Below are 22,121 nucleotides of genomic sequence, written 5' to 3'. Positions count from 1 at the left end.
AACACTGGGTGGTTTAGAGAGGACGTGTCAGAAGTACACTTTCAGGAATCCCATAGGAAGTTGTGGCTCTTTGATACGCTTATCACATCCACATTACTCTATGGAGTACAACCATGGAGGCCTAGTCTTGATCACCATGGAAAATCAGGTCACACTCATGATGGATGGAGATTGATGGAGAGACCCCTTGTATCCATGGTCTCCCATTATCAAATATAAGGTCCTAGTCCCACATGAGATCATCATGGTTGAATTGGTCACATTGATTGTAGTACAAGCCCTCACTTGATCTATCACATAGATACACAACTTATGGGACCTACATAAACATAGATATGCCTAAGGACTCTTGAGTCCTCCAAATAGCTTGCTAGAGAGTGATTCTTCATGTTGGTATGCATAGATGTTAGCCTGGCTTAAGCTACATGGCTTTAGCTTATACAAACTACCCCCCTTCTAGTACTCTCTCGATGCGCCATCTCTGACCTTGAGCCGTTCAGAGATTGGCAAGGTCATCAAGATGGATCTTATACAACTAGACATCAAGACATGGTTGGCACTAGTACAGGAGCTAGGGATGAATATAGCTTCCTACAAAGAGCATCTTCTCCATACTATAGATTATGGATTTATTATCCGCCTGAGATACATAGATACCCATCTTTCACATGGAATCAAATGTGCCATTGGCCAAAAATGCACCTCTCCACATCAACTAGAGATTGAGAGTAGCAAATATAGATCCATACCACCAAAGGAGCACATATACCAAATATGTTAGGTAGAGCCAAATATAGCATTGCATTTGCCACTACCGAACAAACTATGAGATCTGAGGACACATTTATTCTCTCTTCAAATACAATCCAAAGCCATGGAATTGAATGATCAACAATGCCTTGGACTCTTCCTCCTTGAGATACAATGGCTTTGAGGCACCCACCTCAAGAGGATAGCAACTCCAAGACACCAAGAGGCTTCACTACAATAGCAGTATCATGTCCACAAAGGGATGACCATTGAGAGCACTCTTAACATCGCCATATTCTACACATACATGGAGGGTACTGATTAATTGATCCATCCAACTTGGCCAATCCAAACATTCTAGATCCCAACACAAACACGGACGACATTTTCATAGTTAGATACAAGAGATTATCGCTTGGTGGGCTAGAGCTAGTAAGCCCTCTATTCCCTCATGAGATTCTATCAGCCATAGCCCTCTTTATGAGCTACAATTGTCTCTTTTTAACATATAGCTGTTAGCTTTCTTCTAGTTCATTAACTCTTACATTTACTATTCTTTTCAGATTGTTGTACCATCATATACATGATTGTAACTCATGGTCCCATAGGCATTTTGGCCTCTTGCAAACATTAATAAATCATTTCATTTCATTTCTCTTTGTGCCCCTCCCCCCCAAAAAAACCCACAACACACACCAATAAACCCCCAATAAGTGCTTCTATACGAATTCTCTCACTCAGACACTAATTTTCAGGTGAGGTCTCTAGAGAGCTTCATATATGCACTTGGCTGTAGAAATATATTTAACGGTATTCCATCCCATGATCAAAAGTGTATGTTGTGGTTTCCCTTCATATAAACATTTTTAATCAAGACTTTACTCATTCATTTGACACATTGGAAGGTGCATTATACACTTCTGAAACACTGTACACAATGTGGTCTACTGGAATATATATCAAACAGCTGCATGTTTAGCAACATCATAAAGTACCAGTTCATTGCTTCCAGCCTGCTCCTAAAGATCAAAGAAAAGACTTCTTAAAAAGATTGCACTAGGATTCCCTAGCATAGTGGAAGCACAGTCCAGCATGGTTTTGTACACCATAACCATCTGTTGTACAGCAGCTTCTTCCTCCCAACTATGCCGACATTTTTGCTGTAGTCAACTTGCTCTCCAGTTCACGCAAATTCCTCTGTAAAAGAAAATAACTTAATATTGAGTCCATTGTTACCTATGCACAGTTCCACATGGACCAAAACAAATCAGCAAAGGGGCAATAAGCTTATCACATCAAATGCAAGAGTGTTTTGGACTTACCTGGTCACATTACAAGTCCTAGAAAAAGGGGCCTATCATGTAAGGGTCAATGGAGTAAGCTAGGAGAGGCTGAATCATTTAAAATATACACAACAGCTTTGGTCAGCTTGTAATGGTTTTCTTCCATTATGTCCATGGTGCTTGCAGAGCTCTCTTTTCCACAGTGGAAATAAAGAGTAACACTCGTGTCAAGCAAAGATACCCTTTGTCACACACTTTGTCCATACTATTCATTGATAAAAGACAACCCACATACCAAGCCTTGTAAGGCCATAAACTGAGAGGAGTCGAAAGCCCAAGTCCAGAACATAAAGAGCTTGTGAAAGGCAGCTCAATGTGTGGTCGGGAAATAAAGGCAAAGTGCCAACACCACAAATAGGTACTGAAACAATGTCACCAATAATGATTGAACCCTCAAAAGGACGTAGATCCTACAACAAAGCACCTTGGGGAGCCATATGACTAGAAGCTCCACTATCAACCAGCCAAGGCCTCTCAGAAGATGAGGCAACCACTGAAGAAGGCTGGGTACTTTTTCTAACATTTCTCCTCTGGATGTGTCCCCTTCCCACAGTATGGACATTTAGGCTTCACTGAGTCAAAGTCAAAACCTGAAGAACTCTCCTGTCTTTTAGCCTGTGACTTCCCTTTTTGCTTCGTCCCCCCTCCCGAACCTACAACAAAAGCTTTGGTGGAGGTGGATCCACTGGCTACCTCTTTAGTGTGCTTGTCTTGCTCCAAAACAAGCAGGACAAGCTCCTCCCATAGAAGCTTCTCATGGGTTCGACATTGGCATTCCTCTTGCCATCCCAGGATTCGTTTCTTTCTTGGCCCTCAGCCACATCCAAGATTTGAGAGGGGGTGTTAATAGTCATGTTTGTCATGTCTTGTCATCTCTTGCTTGTGAGCCTCAATTCGAGTAAGGCGAGGACTTCAAGATCTCCGACCTGTCTGTTAGCAGCAGTCAGTTTTTTGCCTATTAGAGTATTTTCTCCTCCAATCCAGATTTTGTGTGCATTTGCTGGGTAATTTCTACACACATTAGTCTACCTCACATGCCGGACATTGTCCACCCTTTTCAGGATTTTTTTGAGCCTGTCTAGAATTGTTACCAGCGTTAAATGCTGGTCAACCATCTTTGGGACCTGGATTTCAAGTCGACCAAATTTGGGGATATTTGGCTATTTATAGCCTCTTCCACTTAGTTCGCAGATTATCTTCATCCTTCCTTGGCACATGAATACTCCGACTCCTCCATCTCCTAAGCTACCATCATCATAAGTCTAATTTGGTGTCCTCACCGATATTGTGGGCTGCATGCAAGACTAATCGGTCCTCCTATATTCAGCATTCTTTTCTTGTTTAGTGCAGATTTCTTTCTTCTTTTCTTGTAGTCTCTCTCTGTTCCTTTGTCTCTATGTTCGTGTTCCCACTTCCATTGCACACACTCACCAATTCTTTGTTTGGGTGCTACTAGTGCATAACCACACTGGTCATCGTATAGGTTGCATAAGTGACTGTGGGGGTGAGTTCACCTCCAATGAGTTTTTTGAGTTTCTATAAGAGCATGGCATTTCACGCCAGCTTAAATCTACCAACTCCCTTCACAGAATGGAGTCATAGAGCATAGAAATTGGACCATCATGAATATGGAACGCTCTATGCTATTCACAATAGAGCTCCCTAAGCACCTTTGGGTTGAGGTTGTTAACACTTTGTACATCCTCAACCAGTGCTCGACTGTGACTCTCCCTCAGAGGACTATAAGGCATTTTTTGGCTCTCGGCTTTTAGTTTCCTACTTTACAGTCTCATGCCTATATACACACTTTGATGATAAGATAGGCAAAGCTCACTCCCCAAGCTAATCTCCTAATCTTTGTAAGATACTCCTTCAAACCAAAAGCATATCATTTGTTCGATCCTCCACAAACAAGGTGATCGTTAGGAGAGATATAGTGTTTGATACAAGGGACATTGAGCAAGTTTCTGCACCAGACTTCCGGTCCTTTCCTCACATTATTCCCTTAGAGATAGTGTCTTCTGAGCCTAGTGTACTACCCGCCCTTGACCCATTGGCAGAATCTTCAACTTTTAGGGCCCCTCCACGAGAACCATTACCTTGTTGATACTAGCAGACCATGCAAGATTCAAGAATCCTTCCACCAGATTCCGCTCCGAAGAGCCCTAGAAGATGTGCCCAACTTGCACCTCAAGCATCATTTGCATCACTGTTTACAGTTGATTATATAGCGCATTTTGAGCCAAATAGTTGGCAGGAGGCTCTTTAGCATCCCCATGGTGAGTGGCCATCAAGAAGAAGCTTGAGAGTATTGACCGAAGTGAGACTTTGACCTTGGTGGACCATCTGAGCCACAAAAAAGTCATTGTGACGAAGTGGATTTCTAGGACTAAGCTAAAGGCTGATGGGACTTTAGACAAGTACAAGGATTATCTTGTGGTGCAAGGGTTTCGATAGAAGTAAGGCATTGACTATGAAGAGACCTTTGCCCCTACTGCACACTTGACATCATTTCATCTGTTAGTTACACTTGCCACCCACTACGGTTGACTGATCTATCACATGGACGTCAAGATTGCCTTTCTGAGCGGTTATCCGAAGGAGGAAGTTGATGTGGAGCAACCACCTAGATTCTCTTCTGCTGACTGGAATGATAAGGTCTTTTGCTTGCAAAAAGCTCTCTATAAGCTGAAGTAAGCACTACGGTCTTAGTTCCAAAGGATTTATAAGTTCCTTCAAACTCACGAGTACCATTCTACCCCTTATAACCCGAACTTATATATCAACATTACTTTAGAGGGGGTTAGCTATATCCTACTATACGATAGATGATTTACTTATCACTAGCTCAAATTCTACTATTATAGCAACAATTAAGGCTCAACTTTGTACTACTTTTGAGATGACAGACCTTGGTCTCTGTCATCTTACTTTTTAGAGATGAACATAGTTCGATATGGGGAAAGTATTTTGCCTCTTGATTTCACTTTCCATCTTTCTAAGGATACCCTAGGTCAACTCTTCACAAGCACACCTATGGATTTGTGATAGGGAAATTCCTTTGATTGATTCACACTAGGCTAGATTTAGCTAGCTCAATTAGTTTGCTTAGTCAGTATTTCACTGCACCTAGGATGTCACATTGGATTACATGTCTTCATGTTTTGAGATACTTGCATTGTATCTACTCTTATGGCCTGACTTTATGGCCTTGGTTTATGTTTGCAGGGTACACTGACTTTGACTAGGCAAGAGATCCTAAAACCCAGCATTCCTATAGCAACTACCTCTTTACCTTGGGCACGGCACCCATCTCTTGGGCCAGCCATAAGCAAGAGACGGTAGTGGCTTCCACAGCTGAGGCCAAGTACAGAACTCTCTTTGATGGTACTACGGAGGCTATCTACTTGAGAAGCTTACTAGTGGCGCTTCATTTTCCATGTGACTCTTCTACCATTGTCTACTACGATAACCAAAGTGCCATTGCCCTTGCATGGCATGCGAGAGTCCCACTTTCACTTCACAAAGAGCAAGTTTAGCTAAGCACCATTCGCCTACAATTTGTGCCTTTATCAGATAACTTTGCAGATATATTCACCAAGGCAATCAATCGGCCGATGCTTCAATACTTGCTACCTAAGATTAGCTTGGATACACCCTTTCCTACTTATTCACATTCAGACATTATGTATATTGTACTTTGTATTTTCATCCACATCGTCAGGATGACATGATTATAAAAGGATGCTTAGGCAAGTTAATAATTCCACTATGAGAATAATGTCCAAATAGCACTCTTGCATGGCATTTTGCATAAGCATGATCACACCTACATTACTTCTTGCATAACTCCGGTGCATTGGCTTTTTGCTCTTGTAAACATGCATTTGTGCACATTTATCTCTTTTCGATCTTTTGAAGTAGATGACTTTGGATGCTTAACTTTACCAACTTGCTTTCCACACACTTTTTTTGCCTCTCCATCTACCCTCCATATTTGCTTCACCCCACCCTTAAGCCTATTCCTTCGTCATCGACACCCAATAGTTATCGGGATGGGTTGCTTATTTTGTGAATGCCTTAGGTCTGACCATTAGTCTCCCGTCAATTACTTAATTGACTGCAACCCATCTTTTACACACACTCACAAAAATTAAAAAAACACTCCAAAAAAAAATCATTGTGGTTTCATCCACCTTTGCAAGACTTGGTAGACCACTAGTCAACCAACGTGCACCCTTTGTTTGATGCCCTAGCCTCTCTAGGGTGACCACTTGGACTCCCTTGGTAAGATAATGATTGTCTCCATAGTCTTGGTAGGCCACTGGGCAGCCACCGTGCACCCTTTGTCCAATGTCCTAGCTGCTTTGGGGTGGGACGCCTTGAGGTGAAAAGGCAAAACCAAACAAAACTTTGGGTTTGCCTTGCTTTCTAGCTCAGTTTTTGGGCTAGAGAGGGGGTGTCCAGCCAAAATAAGCATTACATGCTGAATTAGCCTCTTGAACAACCCCAAAATTGCTTAATTAATGCAAACCTAAAACAGGGCACGATTCGAGAGAGTTTAGAATAGGGAGAGATTCAAGGTCCCAAAACTTTCTATAAATAGGTCGATTGCACTATTAGCAGTCATGTTTTTCATGCTTTGTCATCTCTTGCTTGTGAGCCTCAATCTGAGTCAGACAAGGACTTTTGAAGCTCTGACATGTTTGTCGTGTTTTGATGGGGGAGGCTACTCGCTCTAGAGTGGATGTCTGAGTGCATTTCTATGCATTTCTTTTGTTTGTCAGGTTCCAGTGTGTTTTTCATGGGCAATTTCTGCATTTCCCAAGCTATCCACACCTGCCAAACATTGTCGTTGCCAATGGGATTTTTTGCTAGCCACCTGGCATTTTTCAGGCATTTCTTGTGCCACAACCAGCATTAAATGCTGGTCAGCCAGTATTTATGGCATTTCCAACCATGGGTTGGACAGTATAGGGATTTTGTGGCTATCTATAGCTATCCCCCACTCAACAATCATTCATCTCAGTCAAACTTCTTCCTCTCCGATAAGTGCACACTCCAACACTTTGTCTCCTCGGTGCTTGGTGTTGCCATCACCATCAGCCTGATCTAGTGCGCTCACTGACACTGAGGGCTGCGTACAAGGACTGATCAGCCTCCTTTCACTTTCCCGTTTGTATCAGCATTCTTTCTTGTTCAGTGTAGATTTCATTCTTCTTTTCTTGCAATCTCTCTCTATTCCTTTGTCTCTGTATTTCCATTCCTTTCTATTGCGCACACTCTCCATTTAGTCCAATCTCATTTTTGTAGGTTTTAGGTCCTCCAGCCCACACCCTGTTCACAAAGGACACCTCAATTGAGGTTGCCCAACTTTGTCTACACCCATCTGAGTCTTGTTTCCAGCCTTCATTACACAGTTCACACTGTTGAGCTAAAACATGCATTACTTGCTGATTAGCCTCTTAAACAGCCCCAAAACACACTAAAAAATGCTATTTTAGAGTAAAACCCTAAAACCAGGAGCGGTTCGAGAGAGTTCAGTGGAAACCCTAAAACAAGGAGTAAAACCCTAAAACCAGGAGCAGTTCGAGAGAGTTCAGTGGAAACCCTAAAACGAGGAGCAGTTCGAGAGAGTTTAGTGGAAACCCTAAATTTTGGGGCACCCTTCCACATCTATAAATAGACAGGCTGCCCCCATTCAGCCTCATTCTGTCTGTGCAGGTCACACTCTCCAATGCAGATTTCAGCCATCAGTCTACCTCCACGTGGCTGTCCAGCCCTAGCGACTGCTACCACCTCTCCCTCCAGCATAGTTACCTGGAATGGGGAACGAGAACGGGAATGGGAACAGGAACGGGACCCCCTGGAACAGGGGGAACGTCCAAGGTGGGGGAACAGGAACGGGGGGGAACGGCACATATCTTACGTGCCCCAAATATGCCCTGCATGACCAAGTTGACCCAAAGAATGTCCCTCTAATTGCCCCAATACCCCTCAATGCTCCAAATTGACCCAAATGTCCCAAAATTAACTCGATTACCGCCACAACTCCAAATTACTCATGAATTGCCCCAATTATTCTAGTTTCCCTTGAAATTAGACAATATAAATGGATGATTACCTTGGAATTGAGAATAGACTGAAATTTGATTGTGATTTGCAAGAGTTCGTAATGCATCAAATTTGAGCTTTGCATGGACTCCTAATTGGCTTGTGGGTTGTCTTGACACTTTGAATATTCAATGAGAGAGAGAGAGAGACACAGAGAGAGAGAGAGAGACAGAGATTAGTGTGTGCACATTAGGCAATGGAGATAGGTGAACATGTGGTAGAAGGAGTGTGATACAAGCAAAAAGAAAAAACGTGGAAAAATATAAATTTTTGGTCAACAGGCCTGGAACGGCCGTTCCAAACAGGGAACGGCAAGGAATGGTAGGGAACGGCCCACAGAACAGCAGGGAACGTTCCCTAGCCGTTTCACCTCCTCCAAGGATCTGGAACGCGTTAAACCATTCCTACAAGCCGGAATGGCCGTTCCCTGTTTCTATGCCCTCCAACCTCACAGTGCCCTGGCACCTTCTTCCAACTGTCGTCCACTATCAGGCGCCATCTCCCAGGCTGTGTTTGACCTCCAGCTACCATCGCCAACATCTCCAACATCAAGCGACATCCTACAACCTACGTTTGCATCCTTCTGGAACCGTCTGGTGTCATCTCCCCACTCTGCAGTTCTCGCCTTTGTCTCTGACAGCCCCTGGTGTCAGCAATTTGCAGTTTCCTCTCTCTTCACTCTCCGACTGGTGGTCACAGACTTGGGATCTGTCTCCGGTGGACGTCACACTCCGACATTGCTCTGCCCTTGAGCACACTGTACACTCTTACATTCATTTTCAGCATTCATTCACTTCAGAGTTGTGTTCTCTCTCCCCCTTCTTCTGTTTTGTTTGAGTTTCTGTGTTTGAATTTTGAGTTTTGCGTTTAGGGTTTGAGTTTTGCCCTCTATGTCTATGTCTTGTCTGTCTCTTTGTGTTTCTGTCACGGTCGTACACTCTATGTGTCCTTAGTGCAAACCCTAGCAGTTTTCTTCACACACGCCTCCTAAAGCTACTATCCAGCCCCGAATGCTGCTGCTGTTCACTGATCTGCTGTCACCAGCTGCCATGTGGCACATCTACTTCTGCATTTGCACCTACTGACAGCTGCCCTACACAGACCACGACAGAATTTCCTGCATTTGCTGCAGCAGGCTGCCACATCATCATCTTGATCTGTGTTTTTCTACAAGCTGTTGTACAGGCTGCCACATCATCAGATACTGCTGCATTGACTATTTTTCTCTCTCCTCTGCAAATCAGACACTGATCTGGCACATGATTTGCTGAGTTTGCTGCTGTCCGACATCTTGGAGGCTGCCTTGCTACATTTCAAGATCCGTTAGGAATACGATACACTCTCCAGCTCATTATCTCTACCTCAATCCTTGAGACACGAGAGTTCGGGGTACAATTTTCATTCCCTGCAAGGTTTGTGTGCTGCATGAGCATTTTATATTCAGTATTCATTCATTCAATCAGATCTTCATGCTATCAGCATCTTCACGCCACCTACTGATGTCATCATTTTGGTGCAAGCCACCTGATGATGTCATCATTACCATCATCCAATCGGCATATTTTTTCAACCATCCATCATCTACACCCAAAGAACCACATGCTACTACTCCCTCTACTATCATCGACATCAACATACAACCTGGTGGATTGTTGATACATTTTCGAGATCCGTCACAAGTACAACACACTTCAACACCATTCCCCATGGATAGTGCCATACGGATCATGGCCCGTTGGAGGTGCTCCATGGACAACACGGCATGGGCAATTTCCAATAATCCCCTATTAGCATAGTAGGCACCTCATGGATGGTTCCTTGTGGGAACTCCTTGATGATGGGTGGCATGGCATTCATAGTACCATAGCCAACCACATGCAGAATTGTCAAATACAAAAGGTACGATATGGTACAATATGATAAAATACTATACTAAATGATACCTTATTAGTATGATTCATTTTAAACTTGATTATTTTGGACTACAAATGATAGAATGCATGTTTAAAGACAAAATAACAATGCCATTAGAGCATATAAGAGGAATACATGAGGGTAGCAAGCCAAAATCTGTAAGGCATACACCACATGCACAACATGCACTACACTTACAAATAGATGGGAGTGGATGCATCATCAACGATCATACAAAAGGGGCAGTTTTTCCTTACGAAAAAGGGGATCCTATGTTCTCAAATGTGACAAACCTTCTCCACACAAGAATGGAATTGCTACCATGCATCAACATATGAAGAATGTTCACATAAACTCTTAACTCCATGTGTACATAGTCTTCATCCCAAAAGCTTTTTTTTTCTCCTACTCCTCAAACAAACCATCTCCAAAAGCATTGCTTTAGTGCAGCTAATGAGACATACCAAGCAACTAAAGGAGCTAAAATCTTCCCACTTACCACTTGTGGATGCAGTTGTGCAGCTGATCATTCACGTTGACTAGTGTCAACTCATGGTTGGCAAAATGAACATCATGTTTTACTTTGTACAAATCACAAATTGGGCTGTAGGCAAGGACATATGCATGGCGGGTAGCCTATGGCTTAAGCCCAAAACTTGAACAGAATCAAATCGTCTTTCTGCATCATTATGTGCTTCCCATAAATTGGAAAAGTTCTCTCACAAAAAGTTTTTGTCAAGACATTGGGAAGAAGACCTTGGATGCATACTCCCACTAGTTCAAGGACCTTTATCAAAATCAGCTATTGGAGAACAGTTGCAATACATCAACAAAAAATCTACATGAGGCTAATCGAATGGAGAGAATCTCATCATGCACCCTTTAGCGTAGAATCTACAACAATGATTAATCAATTAACAATGGATTCATACAGAAAGATGGGAGATGAGAAGGCTTTAACTATCCCAAAACTGGCAGCTTTTAAAACAATCATTTTCTACTCAATGACACAATGAAGACCTCAAATGTCAAGTCTTCGACACTGTTGAATGCCAAGAACTTCCTTTCTAGCATAGAGATTTGTTACAATAAGACATGTACAAGCCCAAATCATCACAGCAATAAAAACCCATTTGGTCCACAAAACCTTTTTGAGGTTGGTTAGCATATAAATGGCTGAACTTTACAAGCTCTTATTTTGTAGTATAAGTGTCCAAAGGCTTGTGTAGCTCCTATTAAGTATGATCATTTGAGCTCTTACAAGCCCCATGAAACCAAGTAGTGCATAGCCAATCTTAAAAAATAGTCATGCCTTGCGGTTCTCAACTTCTAGTTGTATAGTTTAACCAATCAATGTCATTTCAAGCATGTCATGGTTGCATGTGCACTATGAAACACTTAGATGACATTGTCATCGCAACCCCATCAATCCCCCCCCCCCCGGTTGATTGGCGTCGCGCCCCCATCCCTCGCCTATAGCGTGCCACCGTGCTACTCCCCCCATCTCAGCGTCAAGCTGCGCCACCCATCCTCACCACCACGTTGTCCCCCTGCACACTCCTCGTCATTCCACTGTTCCCCCCCCCCCCCCCCCACCTACACCCTGTTAGCAGGGTGATTCCACCCACCTGCAACCTTTCGCGCTGCCCCCCCCCCTGCGCGCACGCTCCCTCGCCTCCTGCGCCTTGAGGCCTGGCCAAGCAATCACACCACCTAACTTGGAAATAGCAACTCCCCCCCCCCCCCCAGTTGCTCCCTCCTCCTGCAGCAACTCCCCCCTCCGATAGCACAACAGTGTGGTAGGTAGGTTCTCAGTAGGGACACACAACGGAAATCTCTGGTCAGACACCGGCGCATTTTGCAAGTGCCCCCCAGTCAAACACCTTGCGCATCATCCTCTCTAAGGAACAGCTCTTAGCTGTCCGTGCCACAAAGCTGGAGTTGAAAGAAACATCAATCTTTGGTCAAGTTGTTGGACACTCCCCATCGAGGGCTCTTACTTTTCCCCGGACTAGTGGTAGAGTATCACCAGTTAGTGGAGGACTTTGGACGGCTCTTCGACACAATTCTTTCTGCCTCCTTCGCAGATGCAGTGACAGCTACAGGAGTCGCAAAGGTACGAGTGGTCGTGAAAGACATAAAGAGTATACCAAAGTTCGTAGAAATTGAGGTAGGAGGTCACTCCTTTAGGCAGCAAGTCATTGTGATTAGGCAACCAGGGTAGTGCCTGCACTGCCACAACTTTGGGCATCAGGCAGCAGATTGTACGCGTTTCAGAGCCAAGGCGGCTCCGCCGACAGGCCCACAAGTGGGCGCTGACGGCTTCACACCGGTCCAAAGACGACAGAGAGAGAGACGGCAAAAGAAGCCGCACCTAGCTCCTCAGACGCAGCCTCGACAACAAGGAACAGGAGGGCGAGCGACGCCTCCTCAGCAAAGCACTCCGTAGCCCCCCTTGCCTTCCCCACCCGGCAGGACCACAGTCCCCCACATCCACCACTAGACTACATCACCTGAGATCCCACAATCCCCACACCCACCCCCCACATTGACCCTGGCCCACAACCCCCTCTTCCAAGGCCACTAGCCTCCCCCCCACACCCGCCACGTACCTCCGACCATCCCTCCATCCCTCGATCCTCTTTTCCCCCACCACCTCCCCTGCCAAGCACCCCCCCAATCCGCACCCGATTCAGGTGATCCCCCCCCCAGACCCACCCCCCCTCCTCCCACATGAGTTGATGAGCCACACACACCTACATCCTCCTCGCACCAGCAGTTTTCCCCCTCCCACACAGCCACCAGCTCATCTGCCCCTGCCACCCATCACACTTTCCCGAGACAGGCACAGCTCTTGCCACAGGAGTTTTTTCGTAGTGGCTACTAGCACCACCGGATGGACCAAAGTACACTTTTTTCCTTCAGTCCTCTCACTCAGGGGATTGGACGACAACACAGATAGAGGAGTCGAAGAGGCAGGTGGCGAACCACATCTCCCAGTGGATGGTAGAAGGACTAGAATTGTTTACACACCAATGACCTGGTTGCATGATGGACATTAACTGGTGGGCTGGTGCCGAGGTCCCACACTTAAGCATTATCTTTCGAGCCCCTTCACAGTGGAGAGCTCCGAGGGATGTGATCGAGTGGCCCCTGGCACAGGCGGCTTGTTTCTACCAATGTACAAAGTCACGACTCTCACTGTCCAAAACTGCAGCAAAGCGTACTTGCATGCCCCATAGCTTTTTCTCCTCGTCAAGCAACCTCCACACCAAACAGATACCTGTTCGGTCAATCACAAGTTTCCCCATGAGCTTACACCTTGCATCCTGGAATGTGAATAGTCTCCACTACAGTGGGGCACATGGTTCCAGGAAGCCGATTATTCGGCAGGAGCTGCAATCTTCCCTTGCCGGTCGAATCAACATCTTACTTCTACAGGAGTACAAGCTCACTCCCACCCAGGCCCAGTAGGTAGGGAAGGTACTCCCGGGCAGCTCACACACTTACTGGGAGCACGCCATAGGTGCCCATGGTAGGAGTGGAGGCATATGCACCTCTATTGGCTCGAGTCTCACTGCATGTGTACGAGACCATGGGACGATAGTGGCAAGGAGGGTTCTATGGATCAGATTGGATATTGGGGACTCATGCCTTGGAGTCCTCAATGTCTATGCCCCTACGGAGGTTAGGGCACGTAGCAGGTTCTGGGTGGAGATCACGGATGGACTCCCAAAGGTGGAATCCTGGATCGTTGGAGGAGACTTCAACAACCTGGAGGCTTTGGAGGACTAGTAGGGCAGAGGCAGAAACTACCACGGCATGGCTGGTAGGAGTAGGAGGCATGGGAGGTCTTTCTACTGGCAGTAGGAGCACGCAATGCCTCGAGAGGCCCTGCCTTCCACAGGAGGGAGAGGTCGTTGGACTTCTCTTGGGGATACAAGCGGCTAGGTGGAGTCCTCCTAGAGCAGTTGGACAGGTATTATGTGGGAGAGTGGGAAGGCTCTCATGGAGGCCAGATTGGACAGTTGGCGAGCACCACGTTGTCCGATCATTGCCCGGTTCTCCTTGCACTTGATCCCCCAACATCTACCCTCCTAGACACACAATCCTGGTCGGATCCCTGACTCGATCTATAGGAGGGAGGAAGTGACGAGACAAATAGAGCAAATTGGGACCAGGGAGTGGGGCAAGAGGGACCGGATCGCAGAGGAGGTTGCAGAGGTCCTAGCTGAGTCGAGCAGTATCTGCCAAGAGGCAGCCATACAGGCCAGGGAGCAGAGCTGGGAGGAGGAGAGAGCACTCCGGCGGGACCTTGCAACCACGCAAAGATTATTACAGGAGGCACGAGGGGATCCCACCCTCCATGCACAAGAGGTGTGTGCACGAGCAGCCATTGCTGGCCTAGAGGACAGGCACTTGGAGTTCTCTTTCTGCACCTCAGCAGCTTTCTGGGCGTGGAAGGGGGACACGATGTGCAAGGAGTTTTTTTAGGTGCACCATCCTCGCACCTCAGGAGAGCAAATACGCAACCTTCCAAATTAGTATGGGAGGACTCGTTCTAGCCCAGACGAGGTGATGGAGATTGCCACTAACTACTACAGACGCCTTTTCCAACAAGAGACAGCCTCAGCTAGAGGACAGCAATGTAGACAGCAGGTCTGGGATCACATCCCGTCCCTCGTCACAGAGGAGATGGGACGCTCCCTCCTAGTCCCTCTTCACAGAGAAGGAACTAGAGGAGGCTTTCCATACACAGGACGGGCAGAAATGCCCGAGAGAGAATGGCCTCTCTAAAGCCTTCTTCACTACCTACTGGGAAGTGGTGAAGGACCCCCTATTGATGGCCTTCCAGGAGATTTTCACTTCAGGACAGATGCCAGGGAGTCTTTCGACAGGCCTTATCAGTCTTCTCCCCAAAGGGGGAGACCGGTTGGACCTCTCCCAGTGGAGACCGATCACCTTATTGTCAGTGGCCTATAAGGCACTGGCAAAGATGATTGGTAGGCAACTACGCCCCGTGCTTCCAGACATCATCCATGACACACAGACAAGCTTTGTATAGGATAGGAGTATCCTCGACAATGTATTCACCTTCTTTGAGGTGATAGAGTGGGCTTAGCACAGTGGGCAAAGACTGGCCGTACTACTCTTGGATTTCGAAAAAGCTTATGATAGGGTAGACAGGGATTTCCTAGAGGGCACCATGGTGAGGTTGGGTTTCCCCCAGGCTTGGATTCGCGAGGTCTCCGCAGTTTACAGATCGGCCACCAGCAAGGTTCTCATAGGTGATAGGCGAGGGGAGGAGTTTCAGCTAGAGAGATTGGTCCGGCAGGGCTGCCCCCTAGCCCCATACCTGTTCCTCCTCTTTGCAGAGGCAATGTCTCACTTCCTCAGGTCGTGTGAGCGGATTACGCGGCCTCCGACTTCCAGTGAGAGAGGAGACGGAGTTGTTAGACTCGGAGAGTATGCAGATGATACAACACTCTACATAGAGAACGATGAGTTGATGCTGGAGAGAGTGAGGCTGGCTCTTGAGGTGTTCTTTTCTACAGCGGGAGTGAAAATTAACTGGAGAAAGTCTGTTGGTTTTCTCACAGACCCAGACTCTAGCACGAAGTGGTGTGTTCACCTAAGATTTAGATAGGTGAAGCAGAGGGCAGACCGTCCAGTACCTAGGGTTCCAGGTGGGACTCGACATCACTCCCGCCCAGCAGTTTCTTCTAATCCTCAATTCTATTCGGAGGAAGCTAACCTACTAGAGCACGGCTCGCCTCTCACTAGCTAGCTGAGCCCTGTTGGTTAACCAGGTCCTCCTAGTGACAGCCTGGTACATCGCCTCGTGCTGGTGCTTCTCCTCATCCTGTGCAATATAGCTTCGCCGCCTAGTGCGGAATTTCCTTTGGTCCGGGTCAAATGGCTCCAGGAATTCCAAGGCCAAGGTGGCGTGGGCAACCATCATACAGCATCGGTCAGAGGGAAGGCTTGGGACCATAGACCCAAAGTATCCGAGTATGGCCCTCTTGGGCAAGCTAGTTGTCCGCAACCTCACACCAGGAGGGAAAACCTGGAAGGTTCTATTGCAAGAGGGTCTTCATGATTGTAGACCAAGGCTTGGCGGTGAGTGGAGGCCGTCCCTAAGATGGATCTTCACATCAGCCCAAATCACCCACCCCCCCCCAGATCACATTTCCTACGCAGCTTGCTCCGTGTGTGACAAGGCCTCCGTAAGGCCCTAATCTAGAGCCCCCCAGGCTGCCAGGAGGAGATAGATTGTCAGCTGGTGATCTGGAACCCCCAGGTCAGAGATCAAGAAGGGGCACAGATTGGCGAGTGCCCCCACGTCCAGTGGGCTGGTTGGGAGGGTGGCCCGACTCATACCATTAGGACATGGCGGGAGGTGTACACGATGGTGGACGAGGAGGTGCTACATCGAGTATCAAGCTGCCAGAGAGGAGTGGAGTTGAGGAGAAGGGAGATAGACGCAGCAATACCTCAGGAGTGGCTTACTCCCCCGATACGAGATCCGATAGAGTCCGAGGAGGTATGGGCCACTAGGTTCTCACCAGCAGGCGTCCCCCTACAAATGGCAAGTAGAGTGGGTGGCGCTCCACTTGAGACCTTCATTGTACAGGAGGGGTGGCGTCTGGCTCTTGACAGAGGGCAGCAGGATGAGAGGATAGTTGTCCTTACATGGAAGAGGATATGGGTGATTGGCCTTTAGGGAAAGACATGGCGGCTAGACCCTTCTGTCTTTTGGCAAGAGCTCAGGTAGTGGTGCCTCTTGATCTGGGAGGGCAGGCCACTTGATGAGCTAAAGTGGGATCCGGGAGAGGGGCAGGCCACCGAGGTTCCTAGAGTACACCGCCAGGATTGGCAGACATGTACTAATGCAGGAGGATATGGATTGGGCGTTGTCACGTAGCAGGCACTAGGCGGAGCACAACATCACGGAGCCTTTCCGACGGACCTTCTGGTGCCACCTATGGGATAGCTGGAGACCAATGAGGGCATCGATTTTTTTATGGCTGGTGGCACATGGAAACTTGGCGGTGGAAAGCTGGCTTGCCCAGATGCAGAAGGAGGGAGGTTGTAAGCACTGCACACAGCAGCCTTTGGAAACCTCAACGCAATACCTTTGGTCGTGTGAGGTGGCACAACTCGTGTGGAGAGGAGCATGCTGCATCCTTCGCCGTATAGCACCTAGCCTTGGATGTATCTCATGGGGAGTTTTCTGCTAGTAGGCGGTCAGCCAGGGCCGTCAGCTTCTGTATGAGGGCGGGATGCAGGACACGATATTCATTATCGAGGCAGGGTCATGCGCAGTGGTCGGTTTGGAGGCTCTGCCCATCCGCCAGGTACTGGAGCCCACAGCAGACCGCTCTGAGGTATGGGAGATCATAGGGAGTCCTACTGATTGGCATATCTAGAAGGCGCGGTGTCAAGAGGATTTCGGCAGAGAGAGACTTTCAGTACATGCAACCTTAGCAGAGCTCTAGACCTCCATCATCCACTCCCTTCGCGGCCGATGGGATCAGGTGCAAGGTGAGTCCAGGGCTCGTCAGGAGCTCCGATGTCATTTCATGTGCACTTGGGGCAGCTAGGACCTGTTTTTCGTGATACAGGCAGGCAGCCCCAGATGGCCATACACCCCCCCCCCCCCCCCCCCCCCTCCATGGCTTCTTGCCCCCCACCCCCCCAAACCACCTTGAGAGGCTTGTATACATGATGTGTTTGTGACTTTCATCAGCTCCAGCTAGTCTATCGAGCATGAGCACTCCGTTGTAATCAGTTTTTTTTAGTAATATAATCAGCCACATTTTACTTGCAAAAAACCAAAATAGAAATCATGCTTTCGTTGGAGATTTGTATTTGGATGTCTCTAGCTTCCTAAAAATCAGATTTCATACCTACTATGTCAAGAATCTGCATGTTTCACAAATAAATGTGTCTCCACCATTTTGCACACTAATGAATCAATGTGTAGTGGATATCTAGAGGGTACTGTAATTTATGGTCTCCATTTCGGCATCCCTACATGTTTGGCAACCCTTTCCTTGCTTAGACCTATATAGCCCCTTGCAGGATTGGAGAATTAAAGGATGGCTCCTCTTAGAGCACGGGTCCATCAATCAAATATATCATTTGCATATTAAGGATCACGAATGGTTGATGCATAAGGGCAATTCCCTTTGGGGCCTCCACAGAGATACTTCTTGAAAATCCACAGTGATGGCAGGTTAACTTACTTAAACAGCCTTCAAATGCAAAGTCTTGGTGTGGAGAATGTTGGTGGGTGCACTTCCTCTTGCTGCTACTTTTTCAAGTTGCAATATTTCCAATGTTTCTTACTTCATTTGTACTACAAATGAGGAGATGTGTCATCATTGGTTTCTCTCTTGCCCGGTAGCAAGAAAGTATGGTCTCCATTTCGGCATCCCTACGTATTTGGCAACCCTTTCCTCGCTTAGACCTATATAGCCCCTTGCAGGATGGGAGAATTAAAGGATGGCTGCTCTTAGAGCACAAGTCCATCAATCAAATATATCATTTGCATAGTAAGGATCAAGAATGGTTGATGCATAAGGACAATTCCCTTTGGGGCCTCCATAGAGATACTTCGTGAAAATCCACAGTGATGGCAGGTTAATTTACTTAAACAGCCTTCAAATGCAAAGTCCTGGTTTGGAGAATGTTGGTGGGTGCACTTCCTCTTGTTGCTACTTTTTCAAGTCGCAATATTTCCAAGGGTTCTTGCTTCATTTGTACTACAAATGAGGACATGTGTCATCATTGGTTTCTCTCTTGCCCAGTAGCAAGAAAGTATGGTCTCTTCTATTCGAGAGTTGGCATCAGATTGTCAGAGCATCCATGCATCCATGAGATTGGGTTTTTGGAAAACCCAAATTGATTATCGTTTTCCACTTTTTGCATTTTTGGTGTTGCGACTATCCCGAATGTGTTTACTTTTTATATCCATTCTGCAGTGCACAATCATACACTGGCAGTTTAGCACCATACATCATGCAAACCTCATTTCCAAGGATGATTTGGCTTCTTGGCATTCTGCAATTTCTTCAGTTTCTTGGGGGGGGCAGTACAAACGAGTGCTAATTGTGCAGAAGTATAGGAAAGATGTTATGGGCAAACACACTGCAGCTGCAACATCTTATAGGCTTCATGTCTCATGTGGGATTGGGGTTTGTTACATCTGATCTACTAAAATGATGACACACTGCAGCCGCCACATTCTCATCTGTTTTATTTCTTGACTGGGATTGGGTGGGCTTTAGCACAGCTGGTATACTAAAGTGATGGCTTAAATTACCAAGGATGCATACACAAGACATAAATGCACAAAGGTGATGGTCTGAAATTGCAGGAAAACATAGTAGTATTCCATTCTTTTTTACATCAAATGTACTTAAAATATCTACCTGATAGGATTTCAAACGCCTCAATGAAGGATCCAACAAAAGAGCCTTGGAAAAGGCAGCTCGAGCAGCATCATACTCACCCTTGAACATATAAGCTTCACCCTGCCGCAAAAAAGGCTGACACAAATGCCATGCATTGGACCATGAGAGCAAAAAGAGATGAGGTATGAAACGATTATTTGCAATGGAAAAAGTAGCATACCAAATGCCACTTTGGTGCCAAGAGAGCAGCTTGCATGGCATCAATGAGTGCGTTATCTGCATTTCCATTAGCAAGCCAGGCTGCAGACCTACATACAACTGCTATTGAATTATTATCTGAGACTAAGCACATATCTGCCCTGCTGTGTCAAGCAGCTCTGCGAAAAAAGGCCCAAACCTATTGCAATACAACAAGTGTAAACCCCCAGAAGGTCGCATGTCGATAGCCTGCACCAAGAAGAAAAGTCATTCAGTTGCAACATACATAGTGTAACATTGACCTCCATGCAAGTAAGAGATTTTAAAGCCTCACTTGAGAAAATAAGTCCAACGCCCCTAAGATATCACTACCCTCAAATGCTTTGTTTCCTTGTTGTTTCAAAGCAAGAGCTTTCAGATTGTTATCTGGATCAGAAAGTCCACACTGAATGCTGAGCAAGCGAGCTGCATGTGCACCAGTACCGCAATGGCTGACAAAAACTCCAGCAGGAAGCACCACTAAGTTTGGTCCTGAGCCACATCGACCTGCAAAAGGTTGTGGATACGAAATGTCATAACCACCACCTTCCTACGATGCATTCTTCCCATCTTTTGATGGAAGTATTATCCATAATAGACCATTTTCAATTATCTAGCATGGGTGAAGGAGCATGAATTCAGCAACTGCAGCTGTGAAATTCCATCATGACCAACTTACAGTTGCAAGGTGGACAAAATATAGCATAATGATCTAGTTTTCTTGCTATCTTAGCTTCTTCCGCATGTCTTTCTAATACTGCAAGCAGAACAGTAATGTACGAGTCACTTCAAAGTCTCTAATTTCAAGTTGCATTTCAAACAGCCCTCTCTTTCTTTTCATTGTGTCCATCAGATTTTGCCACATGGCCTTATTGGTTGATCAAAACTCCCTTATGTCAAGGTCACCAAAGTAGACACTTAAAGCAGGCTATGGTTTAAAATCTCTCCAATTACTATGGGTAGAGACAATGACATTCCCTCTTGAAAAGGGCTTTGCCCTTTGCCCTCTAGCTCCTCTACCCTAGAGGACTTTCCTCCATGTGCACTGTCCTCTGAACCAGGTTCTTAACCTCTAACCAGCATGGCCTCTTGCCCAAGGCTTGCAAGTGCAGGGAGTGTGGCACGTGTGCTGCTTGGGTGAATTTTTCAGTATGAGTGAACAATTCTGAGAGCCTATAAGTTGGTTTCTTCCAAAGTACAGAAACACAAGGAGTTTTAGACAAATTCCCCCTATGATTCCAACATTGTGGGCTCAGCAGTTCCCCCATCCCCCCCAACCACAACTAGCTAAATACTGCAGTGCCTCCTGAGCAGAAGCTCTCGTTGTTGAACACTACAGGGAAAAAGAAGGGAAAAGAGCCCCTTTTCCACATCTGAAACTGTCAGAAGCTCCTTGTGAAAGGTTTTTAACAGAAATTTAGCTAAACTGGACTCATCTTAATCCTTCTCTCCAAAAATTCAGACGTTTTTTAGCCAATTTTCGCATTTGCTCAACATTAAACCTTGGTTTTTCATGAATACTGGTTCAGATGAACTCACCCAAGCACCCACAGCTCTCTACTGCAATGTTGGGAGAAGCCAGGCCCTTGAGAAGCTCGAGGGTCTGCAAGGAGCCACTCTTTCTGCACGTGCGGTGGTTGCAGACTCTGATTTCATACTGCTCATCGTCTCCCTCGCTAGCTCGTACAGCAACCAAAGACGGCTTCCCCGCACGTGCGCAGAGACGATTGGTCGACGGATAAAGCTCCAAATTCCTCAGTGTAATGGCGTCCTGGCATCTGCTGGACGGACCGCAATTTGCATTTACTGCTGGATACCGGGTTGATGCGTATGGAAAAGAAGGAGATGCTAGGATGCACCGGGGGCTGATGCGGCACAATTCAGAGCTCATCTCTTCGCAACGAGGCAAGGGGGGGCCAATTCATTCTCTCTCTCTCTCTCTCTCTCAAAATATGTTCTTCGGAAGCACTGCTCTCTCTCTCTCTCTCCCAAAAAATATGTACGTCAGAAGCACTGTTCTCTCTCTCTCTCTCTCTCTCTCTCTCTCTCTCTCTCATTCATTCATTCATTCATTCATTCATTCATTTGACAATCAGACCAGCCATGGCATCTCAAAGTTTATGCCAAATGGCAGCGTGAATTCCAACTTCACGTGTGCTTTTCCTTAAGCTGGGCGCACGCCGCACACGCTCCCAGCTGCTCCCCGGACCCGTATCCCCCTATGGCATATGTAACTGCGTTTTATTTTGGAACGCGGGGATATTCTTTGATGCGAATTTATATTGTATTAATTGAATATCGGGGCTTAATTCATATTTTCTAATCAAAGGGCACCCGTCCCGTT

The 22,121-nt window shown here is 46.4% G+C and overlaps 1 protein-coding gene across 1 annotated transcript; it reads right to left on the bottom strand.

Annotated features, from left to right (window-relative positions):
* Positions 1-1,547: 1,547 nt before the first annotated feature.
* LOC148009655 (uncharacterized) lies at positions 1,548-21,817 on the bottom strand. The gene is made up of 6 exons (XM_087672745.1): positions 21,317-21,817; positions 20,073-20,284; positions 19,938-19,987; positions 19,761-19,848; positions 19,559-19,675; positions 1,548-1,947 (listed from the first exon to the last, which is right to left on the bottom strand). Exons 1-6 carry the CDS (start codon positions 21,666-21,668, stop codon positions 1,894-1,896), a joined length of 873 nt encoding a protein of 290 aa, XP_087528871.1. The 5' UTR covers positions 21,669-21,817; the 3' UTR covers positions 1,548-1,893.
* Positions 21,818-22,121: the final 304 nt, after the last annotated feature.

The sequence above is a fragment of the Lygodium microphyllum genome, chromosome 30 (genome assembly GCF_053477565.2).
Source record: "Lygodium microphyllum isolate KBCC chromosome 30, Lygodium_microphyllum_v1.1.10, whole genome shotgun sequence".
In the NCBI taxonomy this organism is placed as follows: domain Eukaryota; kingdom Viridiplantae; phylum Streptophyta; class Polypodiopsida; order Schizaeales; family Lygodiaceae; genus Lygodium; species Lygodium microphyllum.
Note: the sequence above shows the minus strand (reverse complement) of the source record. Positions and strands in the feature narration are given on the sequence as shown.